General features: G+C 49.9%; 1 protein-coding gene and 1 long non-coding RNA gene across 2 annotated transcripts in view; both read right to left on the bottom strand.

The window, feature by feature from the left end:
- Positions 1–9421, bottom strand: part of RYR1 (ryanodine receptor 1) — a 151733-nt gene extending 142312 nt beyond the window's left edge. The window contains 1 exon segment of the mRNA XM_032227777.1: positions 9371–9421. Within this exon segment, the coding sequence (XP_032083668.1) occupies positions 9371–9421 (51 nt within the window).
- A 12942-nt stretch (positions 9422–22363) lies between these two features.
- Positions 22364–24567, bottom strand: LOC116515479. The gene is made up of 3 exons (XR_004256262.1): positions 24504–24567; positions 23988–24079; positions 22364–22433 (listed from the first exon to the last, which is right to left on the bottom strand). It is a non-coding gene; the product is annotated as an uncharacterized LOC116515479 (long non-coding RNA).
- Between the last annotated feature and the right edge of the window lie 370 nt (positions 24568–24937).

Consider the following 24937-nt stretch of genomic DNA (forward strand, 5'->3'; position numbering starts at 1 on the left):
TATCTATCTATCTATCTATCTATCTATCTATATCTATCTATCTATCTATCTATCTATCTATTTATCTATCTATATATTTATCTATCTATCATCTATCTCGTTCTTTCTTTCTTTTTTCTATCTATCTATCATCTATCTATCTATCTATCATCTATCTATCTATCTATCTATCTATATCTATCTATTTATCTATCTATATATTTATCTATCATCTATCTCGTTCTTTCTTTCTTCTTTCTTTTTTCTATCTATCTATCTATCTATCTATCTATCATCTATCTATCTATCTATCATCTATCTATCTATCTTTCTTTTTTTCTATCTATCTATCTATCTATCTATCTATCATCTATCTATCTATCTATCTATCTATCTATCATCTATCTTTCTTTCTTTTTTCTATCTATCTATCATCTTATCTATCTATCTATCTTACACATTTTTCATCTACTAATATGATAATTTATACTTACATTTCTTCTATGCATATTACTCTATCAATGTACTTATTTCTATACACCTTATATCTACGTACATATATTCCTCATAACTATTATTCTGTACTATTTCATATCCAATATATCTTACATTTCCCCCTCCCTCTTATTAGTTGTGCAGTTTTTTTGATTGTTTTCTACTTTCTTAATCGTTTTCCCTTTAATGCTTTCTTATTCCTTGCCTCTTTCCTCTAGCCATTCCTGCCATAAATGCCGTACTAAGTAATACTCAGATTCTCCTTTGTCTTTTATTTCTTTTGTAAGTCTGTCCACTTCAGCACTTTCTAAATTTTTTATATCACATTTTCTTCGGTTGGTATATTTTTGCTTTTCCAATTTGGTGAGTATATGATTCCTGCTGCAGTTATTACGTGTAGTATTAAGTATTGAATATTCCCCCCCTCATAATTCCCTGTCATTATCCCTAATGGAAATAGTTCCGGTTTTAGTTCTATTGATTGTGTGGTTATCTCTCCCAGGCAGTTTTTTATACTTATCCAATATTTTTTTTTTGCTGCTGTACAACTGGACTTTCACAGGCAGAACAACTTCCTATCATCCCAGCTGCCAGATCTGGCATCCTTCATCCATCAAGGGCACCGTGAAGAAAATCTGCAGCAACAGTGCAGGGAATTAAAGGCAGAGGGGGGACACATGCGCACCATGCGCACCAGCCAAAGAGCTGAGATGCGCAACCAAGGATGGAGACCTTGGAACACAGCCACGATGGGGAAGGTGACTCAGGAAGGAGCCAGGACGACAACATCAGCGTCCCGCTGACAGATGCTCCTCCACCCCGCTGGTGTAGGCGACGCAGGCTGAGAATCACCACCATCATCTTTGAATGATCCCATAATGCCTTGCGAGGTGGAATGTAGACTGATAAGAACTAGCAGAGTGATTTAATGGCCAGATGCCTTTCCTGTCACCAGCCTGGAGTTTTGTTCGGCAGATATATTCTCACTGTGAGAACTCAGAGAGAGAAATATCTGTACCTAGAAACGAACTCACAGCCTCCCGATTGTGAGGCGGGAGCTCCACCTCTAGGCCACTGCACCACTCTCGACGCGGGCCGAGAACAAGGATGGGAAATCAGGATAGTCCTCGGCTTGCAACCATTCATTCACTGACCGTTCAAAGTTACGACAGCACTGGGAAAAAAAGTGACCACCAACCGTTTTTCATACTTAGGACTGTTGCGGCCTCCCCGCAGTCAAAATTTGAAAGCTGGCCACGGGCTCGTATTTATGACGGTCGCAATGTCCCTTTTGGGAACTTCTGACAGGCAAAGTCAGAACTGGGGAAGCCAGCTTCATTTTACAACCCGGGGACCAACATAACAATGGCAGAGATTCACTCAAACCGCCACGGCACGAACTGTCTCGCTTAAGAACAAACATTGCGGTCGTAAGCGAAGGACTTCCTGTCCTTTTGTCACTGCCACCTTTTCACTTTTGGAAATACAAATACAATAGCAGAGTTGGAAGGGACCTTGGAGGTCTTCTAGTCCAACCCCCTGCCTAGGCAGGAAACCTTATACCGTTTCAGACCAATGGCTATCCAACATCTTCTTAAAGACTTCCAGTGTTGGGGCATTCACAACTTCTGGAGGCAACTTCTGTTCCACTGGTTAATTGTTCTCACTGTCAGGAAATTCCTCCTCAGTTCTAAGTTGCTTCTCTCCTTGATTAGTTTCCACCCATTGCTTCTTGTTCTGCCCTCAGGTGCCTTGGAGAATAGCTTGACTCCCTCTTCTTTGTGGCAACCCCTGAGATATCGGAAGACTGCTATCCTGTCTCCCCTAGTCCTACTTCTCATCAAACTAGACATTCCCAGTTCCTGCAACCGTTCCTCATATGTTTTAGTCTCCAGTCCCCTAATCATCTTTGTTGCTCTTCTCTGCACTCTTTCCAGAGTCTCCGCATCTTTTCTACATCGTGGTGACCAAAACTGAACGCAGGATTCCAAGTGTGGCCTTCCCAAGGCCTTATAAAGTGGCATTAACTCTTCACGTGATCTTGATTCCATCCCTCTGTTGATGCAGCCTAGAACTGTGTTGGCTTTTTTGGCAGCTGCTCCCCACGGCTGGCTCCTATTTCAATGGTTCTCCACTAGGACTCCAAGATCTCTCTCACGGTTACTACAAGTGAGCAAGGTACCACCTATACTGTACCTATCATTCTTTTAAAAAAGTATATTTTTTAAAAAAACGCCCTGATAAACCATCTGTCCCCCAGGCTCCCCCACCCCTCCGCCCCTCTTATTCCATCTGGCTGATCTTCAACCCAGCCGGCTCGTCGCCCACCCTGGCTTCAGCCCCTGGAGATCAGGTTCCTTGGCAGACTATTTTGGCCCTAGGAATGTGTCCCATCAGCTGCGGCTTCTGCAGAAAGACGGACGGCTGAGTTTAGGGTCTGTTAACGCCCCCCCCCTCCTGCAGAGATGGGGAAGGGGCTCCAAGGGGCTCAGCCAAACTCAGCCAGGCTGGGGAATTCTGGAAATTGAAGTTGGGAGAATGGCTCTCCACCCAACTCACCCATTCTGGACACCCTTCAAACTCCCCAAATCTTAACTTCAAAGCAACTCACGAAAGACAAAATTTAAAAATTGAGTCCTTTGGAGGAGAAAAAGGCTGTTTTGAGGATGGCTAGGATTTTTTTTTTCAGCCAGGAAAAAAAAAAAGATGGAGAAAAAAATTTGCGGAACAGAAAGATCCAATTTTCTTCTGTTTGAAGCCCCTCTTCCCAGCCCCCATGTTTCGCCCGCCTTCGCTCCCCGTTCCCATGGGCCTGGGGTGGGGAAATGGGTATTTTGGGACTCTGCACCTGTTCCGAGGCATTGCTGCAACTCTGGGTAAGCACATAGCTCAGAGCCCGGGGAACTTGCTGACATACTAACACACTCACACACACGCACATACCTCCCCAGACCGCTCAAGAGTGACTTTGGGGCAAAACAGAGCCGAGGGCGCACTCGCACCCAAGGTGAACAGGGGAGACCTGTGTGTCCCCCCCCCCAAATAAGCATGGAATGTAAAAAAACAGCTGTGCAAAAGATATAATGTAAACCACGGATGATGGTTTACAGGCCTCGGTAGCAGATACCAGGGGTCTCCAACCTTGGCAACTTTAAGCCTGGCGGACTTCAACTCCCAGAATTCCCCAGCCACCCTCCATCCTCCCTCCCTCCCTCCTTCCTTTCTTCCTTCCTTCCTCCTTCCCTCCCTCCTTCCTCCCTTCCTTCTTTCTCTCCCTTCTTCTTTCCTCCCTCCCTCCCTGCCCCATCCTCCTTCCTTCCTCCCCCCCTTCTTCCTTCCCTCCCTCCTTCCCTCCCTCCCTTCTTTCCCTCCTTCCTTCCTCCCTCCTTCCTCCCTCCCACCTTCTTTCCTCCTTCCCTCCTTCCTCCCTTCCTTCTTTCCCTCCCTTCTTTCCTCTATCACTCTCTGCCTCATCCTCCTTCCTTCCTCCCTCCCTCCTTCATTCCTCCCTTCCTTCTTCCTTCCTTTTTTCCCTCCCCCCTCCCTCTCTCTCACACCTATAGAAATTCGCTGGCTGGGGAATTCTGGGAGTTGAAGTCCGGACATCTTCAAGTTGCCAAGGTTGAGAAACACTGGGTTAGAAGCAGGTGATAGAAAGCAAACCATGCCATGCTTGCTTAGGCTCAGGACGCTTTGTGAATGCAGCAACGGCGTCTCCTCATCCTAAGCTGAGGATTCAGTGCATTGTGTGAAGCCAATCAAATGCCATCTTTTATTACCCATCCAAAGCCCTCAGCAAAATCTTCTCAGAGAAACTCCCAGAATTCCCTTGTCAGCTAGCTTTGACTTCAACTCCCAGAATTCTCCAAGCCAGGTTGCTTCAACTTCAATTCCTAGAATTCCCCCCTCAGCATATGTGGACTTCAACTCCCAGTTTCCCCAAGTCAGCATGTGTGACTCCAATTCCCAGAATTCCCCAATTCAGCTTGCTTTAGACTTCAACTCCCAGAATTCTCCAAGCCAGGTTGCTTCGACTTCAATTCCCAGAATTCCCCCCTCAGCACATGTGGACTTCAACTCCCAGTTTCCCCAAGTCAGCATGTGTGACTCCAATTCCCAGAATTCCCCAAGTCAGCTTGCTTTAGACTTCGACTCCCAGAATTCCCCAGTCAGCACAAGGTGGAGTTCAACTCCCATTTCCCCAAGCCAGCATGCGTGGACTTCAACTCCCAGAATTCTTTAGCCAGCATGTCGCCTAGGGAATTCTGGGACTTGAAGTCCACAAACCTAAAGTTGTCAAGAGTTAAGAACGATTGCCCTGGAAGAGGGACGGCAAACGTTTTTTTCTTCTGCTCAGGTGCCAAAAGGGCGTGCGTGCAATACCACATGTGTGCGTGCCCACACCCATGCATGCACAACACACACCCCTCGCGCATGTGTGCAGGCCTCACTGAAGCCTCTGGATCTCTGGTAGGCCCGTTGGGGAGTTTTTCGCCCTCCCCAGGCTTCAGGAAAGACTCCGGAGCCTGTGGAGGCGAAAAACAGGCCCAGCGGACCAACCGGAAATTCGTTTCCAAACTCCCGGTAGGCCTGTTGGGCCTGTTGTTCTCCATCCACAGCTTTCCTGAAGCCTGGGGAGGGCGAAAAATGGCCTCCCGCCACTTTCTGGAAGGCCAAAAATCAGCTGGCCTTCATGCACAAAGGGCCATGCGTCAGATATGGCTTCATAGGCTCAGCCCTAGAGAGAGAGGCAGCGTGGTGTGGTGGTTAAAGCAATGGAATGGAGGGACATCTTCCCTTCGGGATAAAAGCCAGCTGGGCGTCTTCGAGCCAGGCACTTCCTCTCAGCCCTAAGAAGCCAGCAATGGCCAGTGTTTCTCAACCTTGGCCACTTGAAGATGTCTGGACTTCAACTCCCAGAATTCCCCAGCCAGCATTCGCCAAGCGCTTATTTCAGGGGTCAAATGAAAATAAGACCCTGCCTTGTCTTATTTTGGGGGAAACACGGGAGTTTACAATCCAGGCTGTTGTGGCAAAGTGGTTAGAACAGTGTTTCTCAACCTTGGCCACTTGAAGATGTCCGGACTTCAACTCCCAGAATTCCCTAGCCAGCAAATGCTGGCTGGGGAATTCTGGGAGTTGAAGTCCGGACATCTTCAAGTGGCCAAGGTTGAGAAAGACTGGGCTAACCGTTCTTGAAAAAGGCTGCTAAGAAAACCGCAGGCGGATTCCAGCCGTTAAGACTGACTTGGATTGCAGAACAGCAACTGGGGGCCTAAACCTGAGAAGGAGGGAGAGCAGCCCTCGGCCGGCCGAGATAAATAAAGGTCCGTAACCGGAGAAGCTGCCCACCAGGCCATCCATGTTTCCCTCTGACTCTCTATGGAAGCGGAGGGGAGATTTCGAAGCAGCAAGAGGGAAAACTTGAATAGCCCGGAGGGGTTTCGGACGTGGGTGTTGGAAGGGATTCCTGAGGATTCGGTGGGCAGCCAAGAAACGAAGCCGGCGGATCCCACAACCAAGAATTCTTACCCGAGGGAGAAATTGTGCAAAGCTGAAATTATACTTCGGATGCAATGTGCAAAGAGCCAACTCTCTGGGGAAGGGCTTAATGCTGAGGGAGGGAGGGAGGGAGGGAAGAAGGGAAAGGGAAGGGAAAGGAAGGAGAAGGGGGGAAAGGAAGGGAGGAAGGAAGATGGGAAGGAGGGAGGGAGAAGGAAGAGAAAGGGAAGGGAAAAGGAAACGGAGGAGAGAGAGAGGGAGAGAAGGAAGATGGGAGGGAGGGAGGAAGGAAGGAAGAGAAAGGGAAGGGAAAGGGAGGAGAGAGAGGGAGAGAAGGAAGGAGAGAAGGAAGATGGGAGGGAGGGAGGGAAAGGGAAGGGAGGAGAGAGAGGAAGGAAGGAAGATGGGAGGGAGGGAGGAAGAGAAAGGGAAGGGAAAGGGAGGAAGGAAGGAAGGAAGATGGGAGGGAGGGAGGGAAAGGGAAGGGAGGAGAGAGAGGAAGAGAAGAAAGATGGGAGGGAGGGAAAGGGAAAGGGAGGAGAGAGAGGAAGAGAAGGAAGGAAGATGGGAGGGAGGGAGGAAGGAAAGAAGAGAAAGGGAAAGGAAAGGGAGGAGAGAAGGAAGGAAGGAAGGAGAGAAGGAAGATGGGAGGGAGGGAGGGAAAGGGAGGAGAGAGAGGAAGGAAGGAAGATGGGAGGGAGGGAGGGAGGGAGGGAAAGGGAAAGGGAGGAGAGAGAGGGAGAGAAGGAAGGAAGATGGGAGGGAGGGAGGGAAAGGGAAGGGAGGAGAGAGAGGAAGAGAAGGAAGGAAGATGGGAGGGAGGAAGGAAGAGAAAGGGAAGGGAAAGGGAGGAGAGAAAGGGAGAGAAGGAAGGAAGGAAGATGGAAGGGAGGGCGGGAGGAAGGGAAAGGGAAGGGAGGAGACAGAGGGAGAGAAGGAAGGAAGGGGGAGGAAAAAAAGGAGAAGGAAGATGACCACAGCAAGATGGGATGACTTAATAACAGCACTGACCCAAAGCTGCTTTTCCAAAAGGCAACTGGACTTTCTTTTTGTTTTTTTTCCTTGAAAACATTTCACTTCCCATCCAAGAAGCTTCTTCAGTTCTGGGGAAGGTTTTTCAATGAGAAGCGAAACATTTTCAAGGGGGAAAAACAAAACCTCCAAGGAAATCCAGTGGCCTTTTACAAAACCAGGTCCTGGATGATTTGAGCATCTCCAGAGATGACGGGAGCCACGGCTGCAACGCTGGGAAACCTGAATTCCTGGGGAGAAAACCTTGCGACGTGGTAGCCACGTCAGCTTGATACCGCCTGCTGAGGCCAGATTTGGAAAAAACATCAGCTTTACCACGGCATCTAGGCCAGGACCAAACACGTTTCCTGCTGGTACCCATTCGCATGGGCCGTTCCCCTCACAAGTGACCCGTACAATGTCCTTGCCCCATGGAAAAGGCTTCCCATGGCTTGCACCCCAGAGGAAGAGGGGGGAGCAAACAGCTGCCCACATTAATGGGGAGAAAGCAAGTTTGGATAGAGGCAGGGATGGGTGCGACGGGCTTCAGGCTCCTGCTTTGCCATCCAAGGTCCAGCAAGATTCGCCCGTCTCAGGGGAGGGAGCAGAGGGGAGGAGGAGGAGGAGGAAGAGGAGGAAGCCGAGTCGAACCCAGCACCCTCTACTAAATCCCGAGACGCCACCTGTTCTCAGCCAGCCTGGTCGGCCGCGATCCATCCACTTGGAACAGGAACGGACTCTAATTTTAGTGTCCCAGCGGGGGAAGAAAAAGAGGCCAAAACTTCAACGGCAGAGCCAAGGGAAGGAAAAAGGTAGACTTTTCCTAGCCATGGCTGTTCCGGATAACGGGAATTCTGGGTCATCGGCCCACCCATCCCAAACCCACCCAGCTGATTCCCGCAAAAGTGGAATTAACGGGATGGCGCTTGGCGAGAAAGCTTCTTTGCAAATAAACAAGCCGCGAAGTTGCCTTCCTTGTTGGGCTGCGGGCATTGAAAGGCGAAGGAGAGAAAGAGGACGCCACAAGGTTGTGTGAATGCGGGCAGGGGGGATAAATGAGGGAGAGTTTTTCCCCCCACACTTTGCCTGGCCATCAACAACCCAATTAGGCAGGCCCACCCCAGATATCAAGGGGGCTGGGTGACCCCCTCCCACCCTGGCTGCCCAAATTTTGGGCCCAGGAGGCTAATTCCAGCCCCCCTGGAGAAGATGGAATGGGGGTGAGATCACTCCAATTAAAAGCCCCCAACCCAAATCCATCTCTCCCCCCCCCCCAGCAGGGAAACCAAAGTGCTCGTTCAGTCAAAGGGGCTCAAACGAGCCAATTCCCCAGACCGTCCTAGGACCCTGTATGTCTCTGTCCCGGGTTCACACGTTCGCCTTGGGGTAATTCTTACTCCCAACTTTCATCCGACCTTCTTGAAGTCCGCCTGCCCTCCCTCCCTCCCTTCCTCTCTCCCTTCCTCCTCCCACACCCCACTTTCCTCTGATCCTCCACGGGGGGGGGTCTGGCACTAAGCGACCGTTTTTTTCACCTTGGCACAGCCCAGAGGGGGGATTTTCACCTGGTGAGGCAGGTTGGGTGAGGGGGGGGCACTCTGGACAGGGCGAGCTGGCATTGCCCTTGGCTTGGCTCCCCCCCACCCATTGCGCTCCCCCAATTCTTGGATACCACTTCAAGTCGACCCCCTCCTTCACCTTGGTGGCCCCCAGCCCAGCTCTCCCCAATTTCTGGGAGCCCCTTCCAGCCAACCCCTTCGTCCTCCCACCAGCCTTCCTCCTCCTCTTCCTCCTCCGTCCCCCCCAGCCCACTCCCCACAATTCCTGGACACTCCTTCAAGTCGACCCCCTCCTCCGCTTTGGTGGCCCCCAGCCCACTCGCCCCAATTTCTGGGAGCCCCTTCCAGCCGACCCCTTCCTCCTCCCACTAGCCTTCCTCCTCCTCTTCCTCCTCCTCCTCCTTCGTCCCCCCCCAGCCCACTCCCCACAATTCCTGGACACTCCTTCAAGTCAACCCCCTCCTCCGCTTTGGTGGCCCCCAGCCCAGCTCTCCCCAATTTCTGGGAGCCCCTTCCAGCCGACCCCTTCCTCCTCCCACCAGCCTTCCTCCTCCTCCTCCTTGGTCCCCCCCTCAGCCCACTCCCCACAATTCCTGGACACTCCTTCAAGTCGTCCCCCGTCTCCTTCCACCAGTCTTCCCCCTCGATGCCCCCCAACCCAACACCCCCCCAATTCCTGGGAGCACCTTCCAGCTGACCCCTTCCTCCTCCTTCTCATCCTCCTCGATGCCCCCCAACCCACTCCAGCCCACTCCCCCCAATTCTTCCAGCCGACCCCTTCCTCCTCCTCCTCCTCCTCCTCGGTGTCCCCCAGCCCAGCTCACCGTCCTCAGAAACTGCACATCGTCCTCCCCCTCGCCGCCTCCTTCGGCCATGGCTGGGCTGGGTGGCGGGATCGGCGGCCCTGGGCTGCTGGGCGGCGGCGGCGGCGGCGGGAGCCGGCCGGGTGTTGTGGAGGCAGCAGCCGGGAGCTCCTGCGGAGACACTAGCCGGCCGTCCCGGCTCCAGCAGCAGCCCCAGCCGGCGAGCCGTCCCCGCCCCCCGGCCCGCCCCTATAAGGAGGGGGGAAAAGCCGCCGGCTCTCCGCCGCCCAGCGGAGCCTCCCGAGGCAGGAGCAGTCTATCGGGGCTCGGCAAGCAAAGCCGGCCCGTGGGTGTGTGTGTGTGTGTGTGTGTGTGTGTGTGTGTGTGTGTGGCTGTGGCTGTGGCTGTGGCTGTGGCTGTGGCTGTGGCTGCTGCTGGGAGCAGGTGCATCGGAGCTACTAATCAACCCACCTGTCGGCTCTCCCGTCCTCCTTCGTTTATTAACCGATTAACGGAGTTGGAAGGGACCTTGCAGGTCATCTAGTCCAACCCCTCAAGCAGGAGACCTCCGGGTCTCCCCTCCCCGCTTTGCAGCCCCTGACTCAATTGACATTGGTTGTTAGTCACTAGGGTGGGGGGGGGACTCTAAACCATGGTTATACCAGCCCTACTAGCACGCCCAAGCTTTACAGGTTAGTCCTCAACATACAGCAATTCCTTTTAGTGACCGTTCAAATAGCAATAGCAATAGCAGTTAGACTTATATACCGCTTCATAGGGCTTTCAGTCCTCTCTAAGCGGTTTACAGAGTCAGCCTATCACCCCCAACAACAATCCGGGTCCTCATTTCACCCACCTCGGAAGGACGGAAGGCTGAGTCAACCTTGAGCCGGTGAGATTTGAACCGTCGAACTGCAGAACTGCAGCCAGCTGAAGTAGCCTGCAGTGCTGCATTTAACCACTACGCCACCTCGGCTCAAAGTGACCACAGCTCTGGAAAAAAAAAAGGGGGACAGGACAGGAGTCCCTTTTCCCCACCCTTGTGGCCCCTTGCTGCATCCCCGTGCTCATGCGATTGACATTCGGATGCCGGATGACAACTGACTCACGTTTACGACCGTCCCAAGGTCGTGTGATCACCACACAAGTCAACAGGGAAGCCGGATTCACTTAACAACCGGGGGACTCGTTTAACAACAGCGGCGGTTCACTTCGCAAAAGGCGGCCAGAAAAATGCGCGAAACGGGGGCAAAACTCACTGAACTGCATCTCTCACTTAACGACATCACTTTGGGGCGCAATCGTGGTCGTAGGTTGATGGTGACTTGTATTATGCTGTGACTCCGCTCTTTGCAAGCATCCATCACTTCCAAACACCCCCCCCACTCCCTCCCCCCCCACCTGTATGGCTGATCCTTCTTCCTGGAATGGGGAAGGCTGGGGAATTCTGGGAGTTGGAGTCCACCCATCTTAAGAGTGGCCAAGGTTGAGAAAGGCAATACTGAAATTATAATAATAACAACAGAATGACAAGAGTTGCAAGGGACCTTGTAGGTCATCTAGTCCAGCCCCCCCCCCCCACCATCACCTGCCCAGGCAGGAGGCTGGGCAGGTTGCTCCATTGATTAGCCAGTTGATAGGATAACCAGAGGTCAGGTACCCAGGGGGTAAACCAAGGATTAGAGCAGGGGGGCTCCAACCTTGGCGGCTTTAAGACTTGTGGACTTCAACTCCCAGAATTCCTCAGCCAACCTTGGTGACTTTAAGACTCGTGGACTTCAACTCCCAGAATTCCTCAGCCAACCTTGGTGACTTTAAGACTTGTGGACTTCAACTCCCAGAATTCCTCAGCCAACCTTGGCGACTTTAAGACTTGTGGACTTCAACTCCCAGAATTCCTCAATTTAGCTTGCTGGCTGAGGAATTCTGGGAGTTGAAGTCCACAAGTCTTAAAGTCGCCAAGTTTGGACACCCCTCAATTTGAGGCATCAGGTTTTGGGGGACAATTGGCCAGGGCACCTTCATTTTTCCAGACACCCAGTCCCCCCCCCCTTGTCAAGCACAGACTTGCGTTCGTGATCTATGGGTAATCCTCCACTTAACGACCACAATCCAGTCCACAATTTCTAGGGCTAAGTGAAACATCGGTCAAGTCAGTTTCGCCCCCATTTTACGAGCAACGGCTGTTCAGCGAATCCGGCTTCTGCTTGTTAGAAGGTTGCCAAAGGGGACCTCGTGAGCCCCCACCCCACCCAGGACGCTGCAACCGTCGTAACTACGAGTCAATTGCCAAGAGTCTGGATTCGGATCGCGTAGCACCAATGCTGCAATCAATACTCCTAAGTGTGAAACAGGATCCTTTTTTCCACCATCAAAATTCCAGCCTGGGGCATTCTGGGAGTTGAAGTCCAGACAGCCCTTCAAGTGGTCAAAGTTGAACCCTGCTGGCTTAGAGCCCAGAGTGTACGACGGATATAAAAATATTCCTGCGGCTGCGGATACTATATCAGGAATCTGCCCCGCTTTCATGCCTCTAGCGGACCCGTAGGATTTGCGGTTGCTCAGTTAAACCATGATTTAAAAAAAAAAAAACCGAATTTCAGCTTCACAAGCTGGCCCTTTTTTGTAAGGAAAAAAAAAACCCCATATAAATGAATCCTTTGGGGGGGAAATTCACAAAGCAAAGCTATTAAAACAGCAGGAACCTTCCCACCAAAGCCTTAAAGTGGCCGTTTGATTGCGGGGATAACCGCCTCCCTTTGTAATCTATACAAACCTCGGTTTTGACCGAAGTCCCTATTTTGGTTCAAGCCGTTCACAAGCGGTTTTGCGGGCCCGCTTTCCTGCGGATTGTAAATGGGCGACGAGAAATAAAAACCCGTGTCTATTGTAAAATGCTTTTCCAGCTAAAAAAAAAGGAGGTGCAGAGCCTCTGCAGTTTAGAATAGAAGGGAGAATTATAAATGCTAAGCATGAAAGCCGATATATAGAAAGCTGTAAAATCACTGTATATGGTTATATATGTTCTGTGTGTTTTTGTTTTTCTTGTGTCTTCTTTGCTGTTTTTAAAGATTAAAACATTCAATAAAAATTATTTTCTTTGAAAAAAACTAGAATAGAACAGAATAACAGAGTTGGAAGGGACCTTGGAGGTCTTCTAGTCCAACCCCCTGCTTAGGCTAGGCAGGAAACCCTACACCACTTCAGTTTCGCACCAAATAGGTAAAGATGCTATCGGATCAGAGACAGCCAGGTTGGAGCAGGGATGGCTAATCTTTTTGCCATCATTTGCCGAAAGCGGATGGGTGAGTGCGCCTGTACCCATAATGCACTCCCGATCTTTCTCACACTCCATTTAGGGCAGTGTTTCTCAACCTTGGTGACTTTTAAGTCCTGTGGACTTCAACTCCCAGAATCCCCCAGCCAGCTGTGCTGGCTGGGGGATTCTGGGAGTTGAAGTCCACAGGACTTAAAAGTCGTCAAGGTTGAGAAACACTAATTTAGGGCCTAGAAGGCCTCCATGAAGGCTCCTGGGAGCAAAAACGGGCTGCGTGGGGGCCTGCACCACATACCCCAGCCCGCGTGCATGCACATGGATCTCCCGCATGCACCCCCACGTGCGTGGCAGAGACCCAGAAATCAGCTGGCCAGCGGGAGCCATGCGTCCCCGCAGAGAGGGCTCTGCTTGCCTCTGTGGCAGACAAGCCATAGGTTCACCATCATGGGATTAGAGCGATTCCTGGAATATTTTCTATCATCGGATAATTCAGGAAAGGTTACAATACAATACAAGAGCAGAGTTGGAAGGGACCTTGGAGGTCTTCTAGTCCAACCCCCTGCCTAGGCAGGAAACCCCATACCGTTTCAGACCAACGTCTTCTTAAAGACTTCCAGTGTTGGGGCATTCACAACTTCTGGAGGCAACTTCTGTTCCACTGACTAATTGTTCTAACTGTCAGGAAATTCCTCCTTACTTCTAAGTTGCTTCTCTCCTTGATTAGTTTCCACCCATTGCTTCTTGTTCTACCCTCAGGTGCCTTGGAGAATAGCTTGACTCCCTCTTCTTTGGGGCAACCCCTGAGATATTGGAAGACTGCTATCATGTCTCCCCTAGTCCTTCTTCTCATCAAACTAGACATTCCCAGTTCCTGCAACCGTTTTTCATATGTTTTTATCCTCCAGTCCCCTAGTCCTCTTTGTTGCTCTTCTCTGCACTCTTTCCAGAGTCTCCACATCTTTTCTACATCGTGGCGACCAAAACTGGATGCAGAATTCCAAGTATGGCCTTCCCAAGGCCTTATAAAGCGGTATTAACCCTTCACGTGATCTTGGTTCTCCAATAGTAGAACGTTCCACCTTTGGGAAACTTCACAGACAATAATCCATCCTCATTTTTCCCTTCATATTTTGGCTGGTAAGAAAATATTTAAACCAGCAATATCCAAAAGCGGCCCCTTTAAGACCTGTGGACCTCAACTCCCAGAATTCCCTAGCCAGCCAGCATGGAGAATGTGTGGCTGGCTAGGGAATTCTGGGAGTTGAAGTCCATGGGTCTTAAAGGATCCGAGGTTGGACACCTAGATTAAATGGTTCTCACTTAAATCAGGAGTGCTAATTAAGTAGAAACTTTTGTTTTTTTTTAAAAGGCCAAACATTATCTCACGGAGGGGGTGGGGAAGTCTGAGAGAAAGACTCACAGGGTCAACGCATCCCGGCTTTTTATAGACTCGGGATATTAAATTAATTCCCTTGGAGTGCTTTATATAGCGCAATCCTGTTCGTTTCTATACACTCCGGCTTTTAAATCCATTGTATGGTCTTGATTTTGTTTGACTTACTCAACTAGGAAGCAAAGTTTTCCCCTCTGAAAATTGCCGAGGATTCAATTGGTAGAAGAAGAAGAAGAAAAAGAGGGCAAATCATTTTTAAAGGACTTGATTAATTAGCCAAAAGACGACGACGGCTTTTATATCACACGAAAGAAGGACGGAGGCTGCAAATTTAGCAAACCTCTAGGAACAAATCAATTTCGCACGTCTGCAGGGAGCTGGGATTTAGCAGGATGTACTTTATGCCACGTTTTCCACCTTGGAAATACTCCTTATTCTCTTGGTGCATTTCTAGAGACGGGCCAAAGCAGATCTTAGATTATAGGTAATTCTCAACGTACAACATTTTGTTTAGTGACCGTTTGAAGTTATGACAGCGCTGGGGAAAAAATGACTTGGACCATTTTTCACTGCAGCTGTTCTGATCGAGGCTTCCCAAGAGCATGAAGCAAACTCTTGGTCCCGACAAAAATTTATTAATTTGCTGTGAATTCTGCTCATTCACATCCAGCAAAGTCTTTCAAGGGAGGATTTACGGTCACAGACCTTATCTGGCTTGGAGAGCTGCCAGGGTGATATCTGCAGAACTTGGCAAGGAGTCTCGGAGAGTCACGAACCAATGAAGCGAACTAATTGTCTCCTGCAAACTCCACTCCACTTTCGCTCCTCTTTTATTTCCTCTGGGAGGGGCCATTCATCGTCCACCTGTTGGCCTTCATCCCAAGTCGATCCACTGTCCTTTAGCTGTTCCCTTCGTCTGGCAGCTCTGTGCATGTGCACACTGGGAACAGGCTCCAGCTGTTCTTCTGCCCCACTGATGTCCGACTCTGAAGGCAGCTGATAACTGGCATATGGCCCTGGCCCCCTCTCTGCCTCCGACACAGAGCCCTCATCCGAGCCTTCCCCAGACTCCAGTGAGTTCTAGTCCCACTTTAAGCATAAAGCCATCTGGGTGACTTTGGGCCAATCACCAGGAGACGGTGAGTTCTAGTCCCATCTCCTGGGCATGAAAGCCGGCCGAGTGATTCTGGGCCAGTCCCTCTCTCTCATCCCAACCCACCTCACAGGGATGTTGTGGGGAATCAGAAGTAGAAAGGGCTGTTGGATACGTTCTCCACCGTGAGCTGTTTATAAAATAATAAGCAATGTGGGAAACAAATAGATTAAAAAAAATCATTCATCCCGGAAGTAATCTTGATTCAACAGTCTATCCCGGTGATGGTGAATCTACAGCACAACCCTCTCGGCGGGCGCACGCATGAGACATCATTCCAGCTCAGCTCCACCGGCCATTTTTGAGCTGATTTTTGAGTCTCTGCCGCGTATGTGGAGGGCACATGTGGCAGATGAGTGCAGGGGGCGTGTGGCGCAGCTCCCCCTCACGTGGCCCTTTTTTGCTAGAGGTGGCGCAGTGGTACTGCAGGCCACTTCAGCTGACTGTTATCTGCAGTTCAGCGGTTCTAATCTCACCGGCTCAAGGTTGACTCAGCCTTCCATCCTTCCGAGGTGGGTGAAATGAGGACCCAGACTGTGGGGGTGATATGCTGACTCTGTAAACCGCTTAGAGAGGGCTGGAAGCCCTATGAAGCGGTATATAAGTCTAACTGCTATTGGTATTGCTCTCAGGAGGCTTCAGGGAGCCCTACTAGGCCCAAAAGAGGGTGCGAGGTGGGTCGGGAGTGCATGCGCAGAGGGGGCGAGGGGGTCGCATTACGGGTGCGGGCACACAGGCGCTTTCGGCACCTGATGACGAAAAGAAGAGCCATCACTGGCCTCTCCATTTCAATTCCTGGACATTTCCTTCTTTCACACATCCCTTTGCTGCTGCATTTCGAAACTATCGGTTGGAGTGGCTGCCTCCTTCGACTGCGTTAAAGAGAAACCTTAGCGAACGGAAAGGCGACAATCACGGTTTTAAGTCTCATCAAACTTCACTTCGAAGCGTCTGCGTCTACGTAACCTGGCTGGCTTCTCTTGCGTTTCCAAACAGACCCCCCACCGCACCCTTGCCCCGAGAACTTCCTGAAATCAAGACGATTGTCAAACTCCCGTTTAAGCTACAACAGCGAGGTTCCTTTGATTAAACTCCGGGCAGCCGGTTGTGCCTTTTTGGAGTTCTGTGGGTGAGAAGCGAGGCTGCGACATCTCTTTACGAAGATAAATGCGACTGCGGGGCAATTAAAAAAAGAAAACCGCTCATTAAAAACAGCTTAAGGAGGAGAAGGTCAGGCCAGCTGTGTGGCACGTCTTGCTTTTAATTATTTAGGATTGCTGAACCCCCGGCGTGCGAGCAAGTAAAAAAAAAACACACACACACAGACACATACACACAGTGAAGACATTCAAAAGAAATAGGCGGCTACAATTGTTGGCAATCAGGAAGGCTGTTGGCGCCCCCTTGAGGCCGCCTGTAAACATTACACAACGTTCAAGACATAAAGGTAAAGATTCCCCTTGCACATATGTGCTAGTCGTTCCTGACTCTAGGGGGCAGTGCTCATCTCCGTTTCAAAGCCGAAGAGCCAGCACTGTCCGAAGAAATATCTGTGGTCATGTGGCCGGCGTGACTCAACGCCAAAGGAGCACGAAACGCTGTTCCCTTCTCACCAAAGGGGGTCCCTATTTTTCTACTTGCATTTTTTACGTGCTTTCGAACTGCTAGGTTGGCAGAAGCTGGGACGAGTCACGGGGGTTCACTCCATTACGCAGGGCTAGGGATTCGAACCGCTGACCTTTTCTGATCGACAAGCTCGGCGTCTTAGCCACTGAGCCACCGGGTCTCTTGTTCAAGATGCAAATTTCCCCCCAAATCAATGAAGAAACCCTTTGACGTCATAGTGAATTTTTATTGCTCTTCCAGCGACTCATCATTTTAGGGAAAGAAAGGGGAAAGCTATGAACTGCAAGGGGAAGGCAGACGTAGCCAAACGTATTTTTCACGCGCTGCCTCGGGAGATCTTCCCCGCCTCTTGCAGTCAAAAACTTCAATATTTGGGGGAAGTGGGGGCAGAATAAAATGAATAACAAAGGCAGAGATAAGGAGCAAGTGTTGGAGGGAAGGAAACAACAGCAACACATATCCAAAGGGCAGGGGAGGGCAGGGAAGGAGGGCTGTTAGCCGGGTCAAGCTTTTGACCTTGTTAAAGGGGAAAAATTACAGGTGGGACAATTGATGCATGGCGCCAGCCCCCCCACTCAAAGGATTGGGGCAGAAGCAGAGCCCCCGCTTGGCCTGCCCCCCAACACAAGGAGACACCTCTGCTCAAATTTAGACCCAGCCCATGGCAAACGAAACAAGTCCAATGGGTAAGCCCCCAACAGTGGGTCCTACCAGCGTGGATATTGGGGACGCCGATGATAAATTGGAGCATCTTGGATTAACCATCATCTACAGCTCCCTTGCGGGGTTTTGGGGAGAAGGGCAACTCTTGGGCATCCGTTCATCTTCCAACAGGAGGCTTGTCTGCTGGTCTGCGGGGTCCCCCGTGGGTCCGTACCCCTCTTTCCGCCCCCACAGCCCGGCCAAAGAGCTCCGGATGTGCTTGCGGGTGATGAAGATTTGCCGGCCGCAAGCCTTGAGATGCTGGAGGGGCGTCTTGGACAGCTGCCTGGATCCCCCTCCCTGGGAGACCTCGGCCTGCAAGGGAAGCCCGCTCTCGTGGCTCAGCGACCGGCCGAAACGGCGCCGGGTTTTGGGTTTGGGAGAGCTGAGGATGCCGATTTGCGTCTCTTTGTTTGACCGGAGTGGAGCCCCTTGGGACTCGGGGGAGAATTGTCCTGCAGGGGTCTGGGGGAGTTGACTGTCGAGACCCCCACCAGCCTCCGGCTCTTCCAATCGAGATGGAAACCGCTTTGGAGCTTCGGCTCCTGAACAGCCAGCTCTGGGGCTCTCTGGTGGCGCCGCGCGTGCCATGTGAAGGCTGAGTTGTTTCATGCCAGATAAGACGTCTTTTATGCCAAGCTGAGTTGGCTCCGCTCCCCCAAGGACCTCCCGCCTTCCTGGGCTAGAGGGAGCGTCGTCTGGAGAGAAATCTGTTTCCTCCGCCGCATCCCTCAACGAGAGCTCGTCCGGCCAGCTCAGAGATCGCCGAAGAACCTTGTGGCACAGGGCGAGCGAGATGCCTTGCCGACTCGTCTCAGCCAAGGTCTCCATCTTCGCCAACAGCCCTCTCTTTCCAAGGGGGGTCCTTGCATCCTGACCAGAACTGAACACCTCAAAATAGGGCCTCGGTTCTGAGGGTCTTCTGGATTTCACATCCTCCGAAGCCCTCGGGTTTAAGGAGACGCGAGCGTTTGCCGTTTCTCCGCAGCTTGGAGGCCCTTGAAACAAATCCAAAATCTGGGAATGAAACTGTTTACTTATATAGTAATAGAAAGTTATAGTTATTGTTATGAAGTTTTTTCTTTCTTTCTTCTTGTTATGATATAGAGCACTATTCATATGATATATAAAGGACAATAATGATCTCAATGTATAAGAGTGGGATAGCAATAGCAGTTAGACTTATATACCGCTTCATAGGGCTTTCAGCCCTCCCTAAGCTGTTTACAGAGTCAGCGTATCGCCCCCAACAACAATCCGGGTCCTCATTTTACCCACCTCGGAAGGATGGAAGGCTGAGTCAACCCTGAGCCGGTGAGATTTGAACCGCCGAACTGCAGATAACAGTCAGCTGAAGTGGCCTGCAGTACAGCACTCTAACCACTGCGCCACCTCGGCTCTATGATGATGATTTGAACACTTTGGTATAATTGTATGTAGTGACCATTTTATATTAGAAAGATCTTTGTATATTAAACGGACCGATGATGATGTAATGAACAATTGATATACATATGATTTGAAATACTTAACCACTATATGGATTAATAATTAATAATGGAGAACTATCTCTTCGAACTCTGGATGATTGGTGACATTATGGTCAACTGAAAATAGGAACGTATATTATAAATTAATGGGAATTCTTTGTTCTAATCTTCACTTTTTCTCCTTGGAGATAGGTGATATTTTAATATTTTAAAGACTTATTATTATTTGATAGATAATTATGAATTCAAGGAAATAAGGATTGTTACAAATGAAAGAATATTAATGGTAATTTGAACACATAATGCTCAATGAGAGCGAAACATTCAGTTATGTTTAATGCAAAACCAGTGATGTTATTCTTAATCTAGAGCCGAGGTGGCGCAGTGGTTAGGGTGCAGTACTGCAAGCCACTTCAGCTGACTGCTATCTGCAGTTCGGCGGTTCTAATCTCACAGGCTCAAGGTTGACTCAGCCTTCCATCCTTCCGAGGTGGGTGAAATGAGGACCCAGACTGTGGGGGCGATATGCTGACTCTGTAAACCGCTTAGAGCGGGCTGAAAGCCCTATGAAGCGGTATGTAAGTCTAACTGCTAAGTCTAACTCCTATTAATCTTAAGAATTGATGCAAAAAATTTGTAACCAAACGATGTGCTTGATGAAATGGAGAAGTTTTTTTTTTCTTGCTCTTGTTTTGTATGTGTTGTTTTGTTTTTTTAAGAAAAAGAATAAATATATATATATTAAAAAAAGAGAAACAAATCCAAAAGAACAGCCATTTTACATAATCCTTCTCCAAACCAGAGTTATGGTTTGTGAACCCCTTCCAGGAGGGTTCGGCTCACCCGAGCATACCTCTCTGATCTTCCTGGGCCTTGTAGGATTGCAGGCAGGCCCACTGTGGGAGGGTCATGGAGGGGAGGTCTCCTGCGTCTTGCCTCCTCTTCTTCAGCGGGAACCATCCAGTGGGCTCTGCTCCTTTGGCAGAGAGGGAGTGGGGTTGCTGGGATGGGGGCCGGAAAAAAGGAACAACTTTGAACCAATCCAGTCGTACCTTCTCTAGTTGGGTTCCACCACTCATGGTGAAAATTACGACTACTACTTCCGTGTCAGAAGCCCCAACGGGCTTCCACGGTGAAAGGATCTGCTCGCAACGTCACCATTTCCCCCGGGGGATGCGTAGGTGGGAGGGGTGGGTCCTTTCATATCCCTGTGAAGGGGTACCTATTTATCTAATCGTGATCGCCTGCTTTCGAACTGCTGGGTTGGCAGGAGCTGGAGCAAGTGACGTGGAGCTCACCCCATCCGGTGGCAGCAACGGGTCTCGAACACGAGCCTGCTGATCATCAGCCCGGCATTTTAACCTCCTGTACCTGTTCTGACCCAACTCCCCAAACACGGTAAACCCTCTGAAGTTAAATCAATGATTCCTTGATTAGGAGTGTCCGTAGCCCTAGCAACATGTCTGTCTGTCTGTCTGTCTCTCTCTGTCTCTCTCTCTCTCTCTCTGTCTCTCTGTCTCTGTCTCTGTCTCTGTCTCTGTCTCTCTCTCTCTCTCTGTCTCTCTCTCTCTCTCTCACACACAGACAAATACACACACACACCAAGTCTGTCTGGCAGGCAGATGAATAGTTGTCTGCCACATCTATTTATCTCCACCCCCTGCCTTCTATCCCCAGAGCTAGCGTAGGGCTTTGCTAGCAGCACTGGTTCTTCCGTTCCAAGGACCGGCCCATAGATTTCCACTGCTCTCCTCTCCTCTGCCTTCTGCGCATCCATGCGTCAGGCACTGGACCCAGCTGTTCCTCCTCTTCCTCATCAGCCACCTCCAGACCTGGGGGCTGTTGACTCTCCATCTGAGGACTGACGGACGGCCCAGGCTCCGCCTCTCTCTCTCTCTCTCTCTCTCTCTTTCTCTCTCTCTCTCTCTCTCTCTCTCCCTTCCTCTCTCTCTCTCTCTCTCTCTCTGCCAGCTCCATTCCCTCTTCCCCTTCGGAGCTCCCAGGTTGCCCTGAAGCTGACCCTGATCCCCACATCTCCTCCTCCTCCTCCTCCTCCTCCTCCTCCTCCTCCGATTTGGCTGCTGGAGTGGCAGGCGGCCAAGAGGCTGAAACACCACCCTTCCATTTAAAGATGGTTGTCACCACCTGTCCTACCTAGGTGACATTTTAAGCTAGCCCACCTCTCCCTCGGCCATTTTGGAGTACACCCCTCTTGTTACCTGCTGGTACCGATCCTGGGAATTGTAGTCCAGCACAACCAACGCAGCTCTGCAGAAAAACAAAATGCATACTAACCCCCTGTGATTTACAGCAACATCCTCAAGAGTTCTCACCTGGTCTTTGCGAGAGAAGATGCTGAGGGATTTGTGGCCGATCTGCTTCCTCTCAATGGGGGAGGGTAAAAAGCTGTTGGAGGCAGGAGTGGTGGACTTCCTGGAAGAAAAGATGGGGGGGGGATTTCGGGGGGGGGAGTTTGGCACTTAACAACCATGTTACTAACAAATAGAACAACACGTGCATCTAATTTGAAGGAGATCGTGCTATTTGGACCATCCTGGAGGGCTCAATTCCATCATGCCCAGCAAAAATAGGAATAAAGAAAGGCATTTTTTTAAAAAACCCACAGTGCTTTGGATATTTCTTCTCCCTACCCTTCTTTCTTCCTTTCCTGCTGTGTATTTGTTTTAATAAGGTGAGCCACAAAGGCACGAATTGTTTAGCAAGTTAAACCAGAGTCCGAGGCAAAGCATTGCTCAAAGTTCCAATTTATGAAGTGAGCCGTGTTGGCACATCTGGGAAAGCCGGAATCTGAAGGCTTCCCGGTTTCCCCAACCCAGTTGAAAGTTCAAGATCTTGCCCCCCCCCCCACACCCACACCCACAAGTCTATCCCATGCCACTGCCATGCTGGCAGCTTCCACCCATCCAGTTCCGGTCAGGTGCAGAGGTGCAGAGACAAAGGATGACCTTGGTTTTCTAGAAAGAATGTTGTTATGGCTACATATCGTCTAACTCCTTACAATCCCCAACTCCCATTTTCCCACAATAGAAAATGCATAGCAGAGTAATGGAAAGTGTGGCAGGCCCAAGATCCCCCCCAAAATATGGCTGCAGGCCTGACACTTGAAATGCACCTGGGATGGGGGGCTGCAAGGGGTTGTCAGAACAATCACTGACACCGGGTGATTGACACCTGGCCTCCGAAATGCCAGAAACACATCATGCCACTAAAATGCCGATAATAATTGCAGCCAAGGAAGCTGTTTTGCTGCCGCAAATCTCCATTTGAAAAATCTGCATTTGCATCTACATCGAGAGAAGGGTCTTCCCGCTTTTGCAGGTAAATATTTCTAGGAAGAGTCTTACCCACCCACCTCCGAGGGCGTTTCCTGCTCCTGCTGCTCTGTTTCTGGGGAACTTTCCCGGTTGGAGGATCTGCGCCGCCTGTAAGAAAGGGGCGATGAAGGAAAGACTTGGGGATCGCAAGAGGAAGCAGGCCAGCTTCACAGAAGCGAGAAAAGTCGACCTCTATGACCTCTCAGATCAGGGGTTCTCAACCTGTGGGTCAGGACCCCTTTGGGGGGTCGAACGACCCTTTCACAGGGGTCGCCTAAGACCATCGGAAAACACATATTTTCGATGGTCTTAGGAACCGAGACAACAATTTTATGGTTGGGGGTCACCACAACGTGAGGGACTGTATTAAAGGGGTCATTGGGAAGGTTGAGAACCACTGTCTTAGATCCAGTGTCACGCAAGCATTTCACACTTCGGTTTCTTGGCTTCCTCCTTGGGATAAAAATTGGGATGGACGGCGAACAGCCCCAGTTCGATTGGAGCAACAGAGAAAACATTGGCTACATACATACCAACATACAAACATACATACATACATACATACATACATACATACATACATACATACATACATATTTCTCTCTCTCTCGCTCTCTTTCTTTCTTTTTCTCTCTCTCTTTTATCATCTATACCTATCTCTATCTCTCTATCTTATCTATCATCTACCATCTCTCTCTCTCTCCATCCATCCACCCAACCATCCATCCATCCATCCATCCATCCATCTATCTATCTCTACCATATCTACCATCTCTCTCTCTCTCTCTCTTTATCTATCCATCCATCCATCCATCCATCCATCCATCCATCCATCTATCTATTTATCATCTATCTATCTATCTACATGTACCATAACTACCATCTCTCTCTCTCTCTCTCTCTCTCTCTCTCTATCTATCTATCTATCTATCTATCTATCTATCTCTCTATCTCTCTATCTATCTACCATATCTACCATCTCTCTCTCTCTACCATATCTACCATCTCTCTCTCTATCTCTACCATATCTACCATCTCTCTCTCTATCTATCTATCTCTATCTCTACCATATCTACCATCTCTCTCTCTATCTATCTATCTCTATCTCTACCATATCTACCATCTCTCTCTCTATTTCTACCATATCTACCATCTCTGCCTCTCTCTCTCTCTCTATCTGTATGTATGTATGTATGTATCTCTCTCTCTCTCATATCTACCATATCTATCTATCTATCTATCTATCTATCTATCTATCTATCTATCTATCTCTACCATATCTACCATATCTACCACTCTCTCTCTCTCCTCTCTCTTTCTCTCTCTCTCCCCCCCAAATCTACCATATTCACCGTACCCATTTCTATCTATCTATCTGTCTATTTATCATACCTATCTCAATCTCTGTCTGTCTTATCTATCTTATGTTTCATATCTGTCATCATATCTGTCATATCCTTCCGCCTGCTTGCGTAGCAGAAATGTGACTGACTCTGGGTGTTCTCCTTCGGGTACCACAAAGCCCCCTCCCTTCCAGAAAGGGAACAGGTTGTGAAGGGGACATGTAGCGTCCCAGACAATCCTGCTGGAGCAGCGCATATATGCCACGTCCTGGATAGAAGGACGTGGAGGGTCGGGGGGGGGGGGGTTCAAGGAAATTACCTTGCACCGAAGTGATGACAGCTGGTTGATCAAAAGAATCCCTTCCATTTTCCTCAAAGAGTTCTGGATTGGTTAATCCTACGTCGGATCTCCTGCGGGGAAAATGATGGACAAATCTTACTGATTTGCTGATGGGGGCGATTTTTTTTTTACATTGCTGACGCTGCCCTTCGATACCTTTTAAATTTATATGCCACCCATCTCACTCTGCAATCAAGGAGAGAAGCAACCTCGAATTAAGGAGAAACTTCCCAACAGCGAGGACAATTCACCAGTGGAACAGCTTGCCACCGGATGTGGTGAGTGCTCCATCACTGGAGGTTTTTAAGAAGAGACTGGACAGCCACCTGTCTAAAAAGGTGTAAGGTCTTCTGCCTGAGCAGGGGGATGGACTAGAAGGCCTCCAAGGCCCCTTCCAGCTCTATTCTGATTCTGCAACTGATCCACATCCAAGCTGCGTTTCTTAGCAATTCCACCCGGAATTCTTCCTATCGCTGATGGGAGTTAAGAGCTCACCTTTTCTTGATCGAGAGCTCGGTAACTGTCACCACCTCCTCGGAGGCTTTCCGCTTGGAGCCGAAGGATATTTTCCGGACTGGGCTACCTTGAGACTCTGTGGGAGAAGAGGTTCAAAAGCAGCCTCAAAGCGAACCTCTCAAACACTTCAGCAAGACCGATGGGCTGACCTGAGGACCGAGGGGTCGCCCACACAGCAGGTCCCATGTTCTCACCCGCCCTCCGTTGCTATCAAATACCTTTAAACCAGTGGTGAAGTTCATTTTTTTTTTACTACCAGTTCTGTGGCTTGGTGGGCGTGGCAGGGGAAGGATATTGCAAAATCCCCATTCCTTCTCCACTCCAAGGCCATTCCCTCTCCACCCCAGGGGGAAGGATACTGCAAAATCCCCATTCCCTCTCCACTCCGGGGGAAGGATACTGCAAAATCCCCA

Source organism: Thamnophis elegans, chromosome 12 (assembly GCF_009769535.1).
Source record: "Thamnophis elegans isolate rThaEle1 chromosome 12, rThaEle1.pri, whole genome shotgun sequence".
NCBI classification, from domain to species: Eukaryota; Metazoa; Chordata; class Lepidosauria; order Squamata; family Colubridae; genus Thamnophis; species Thamnophis elegans.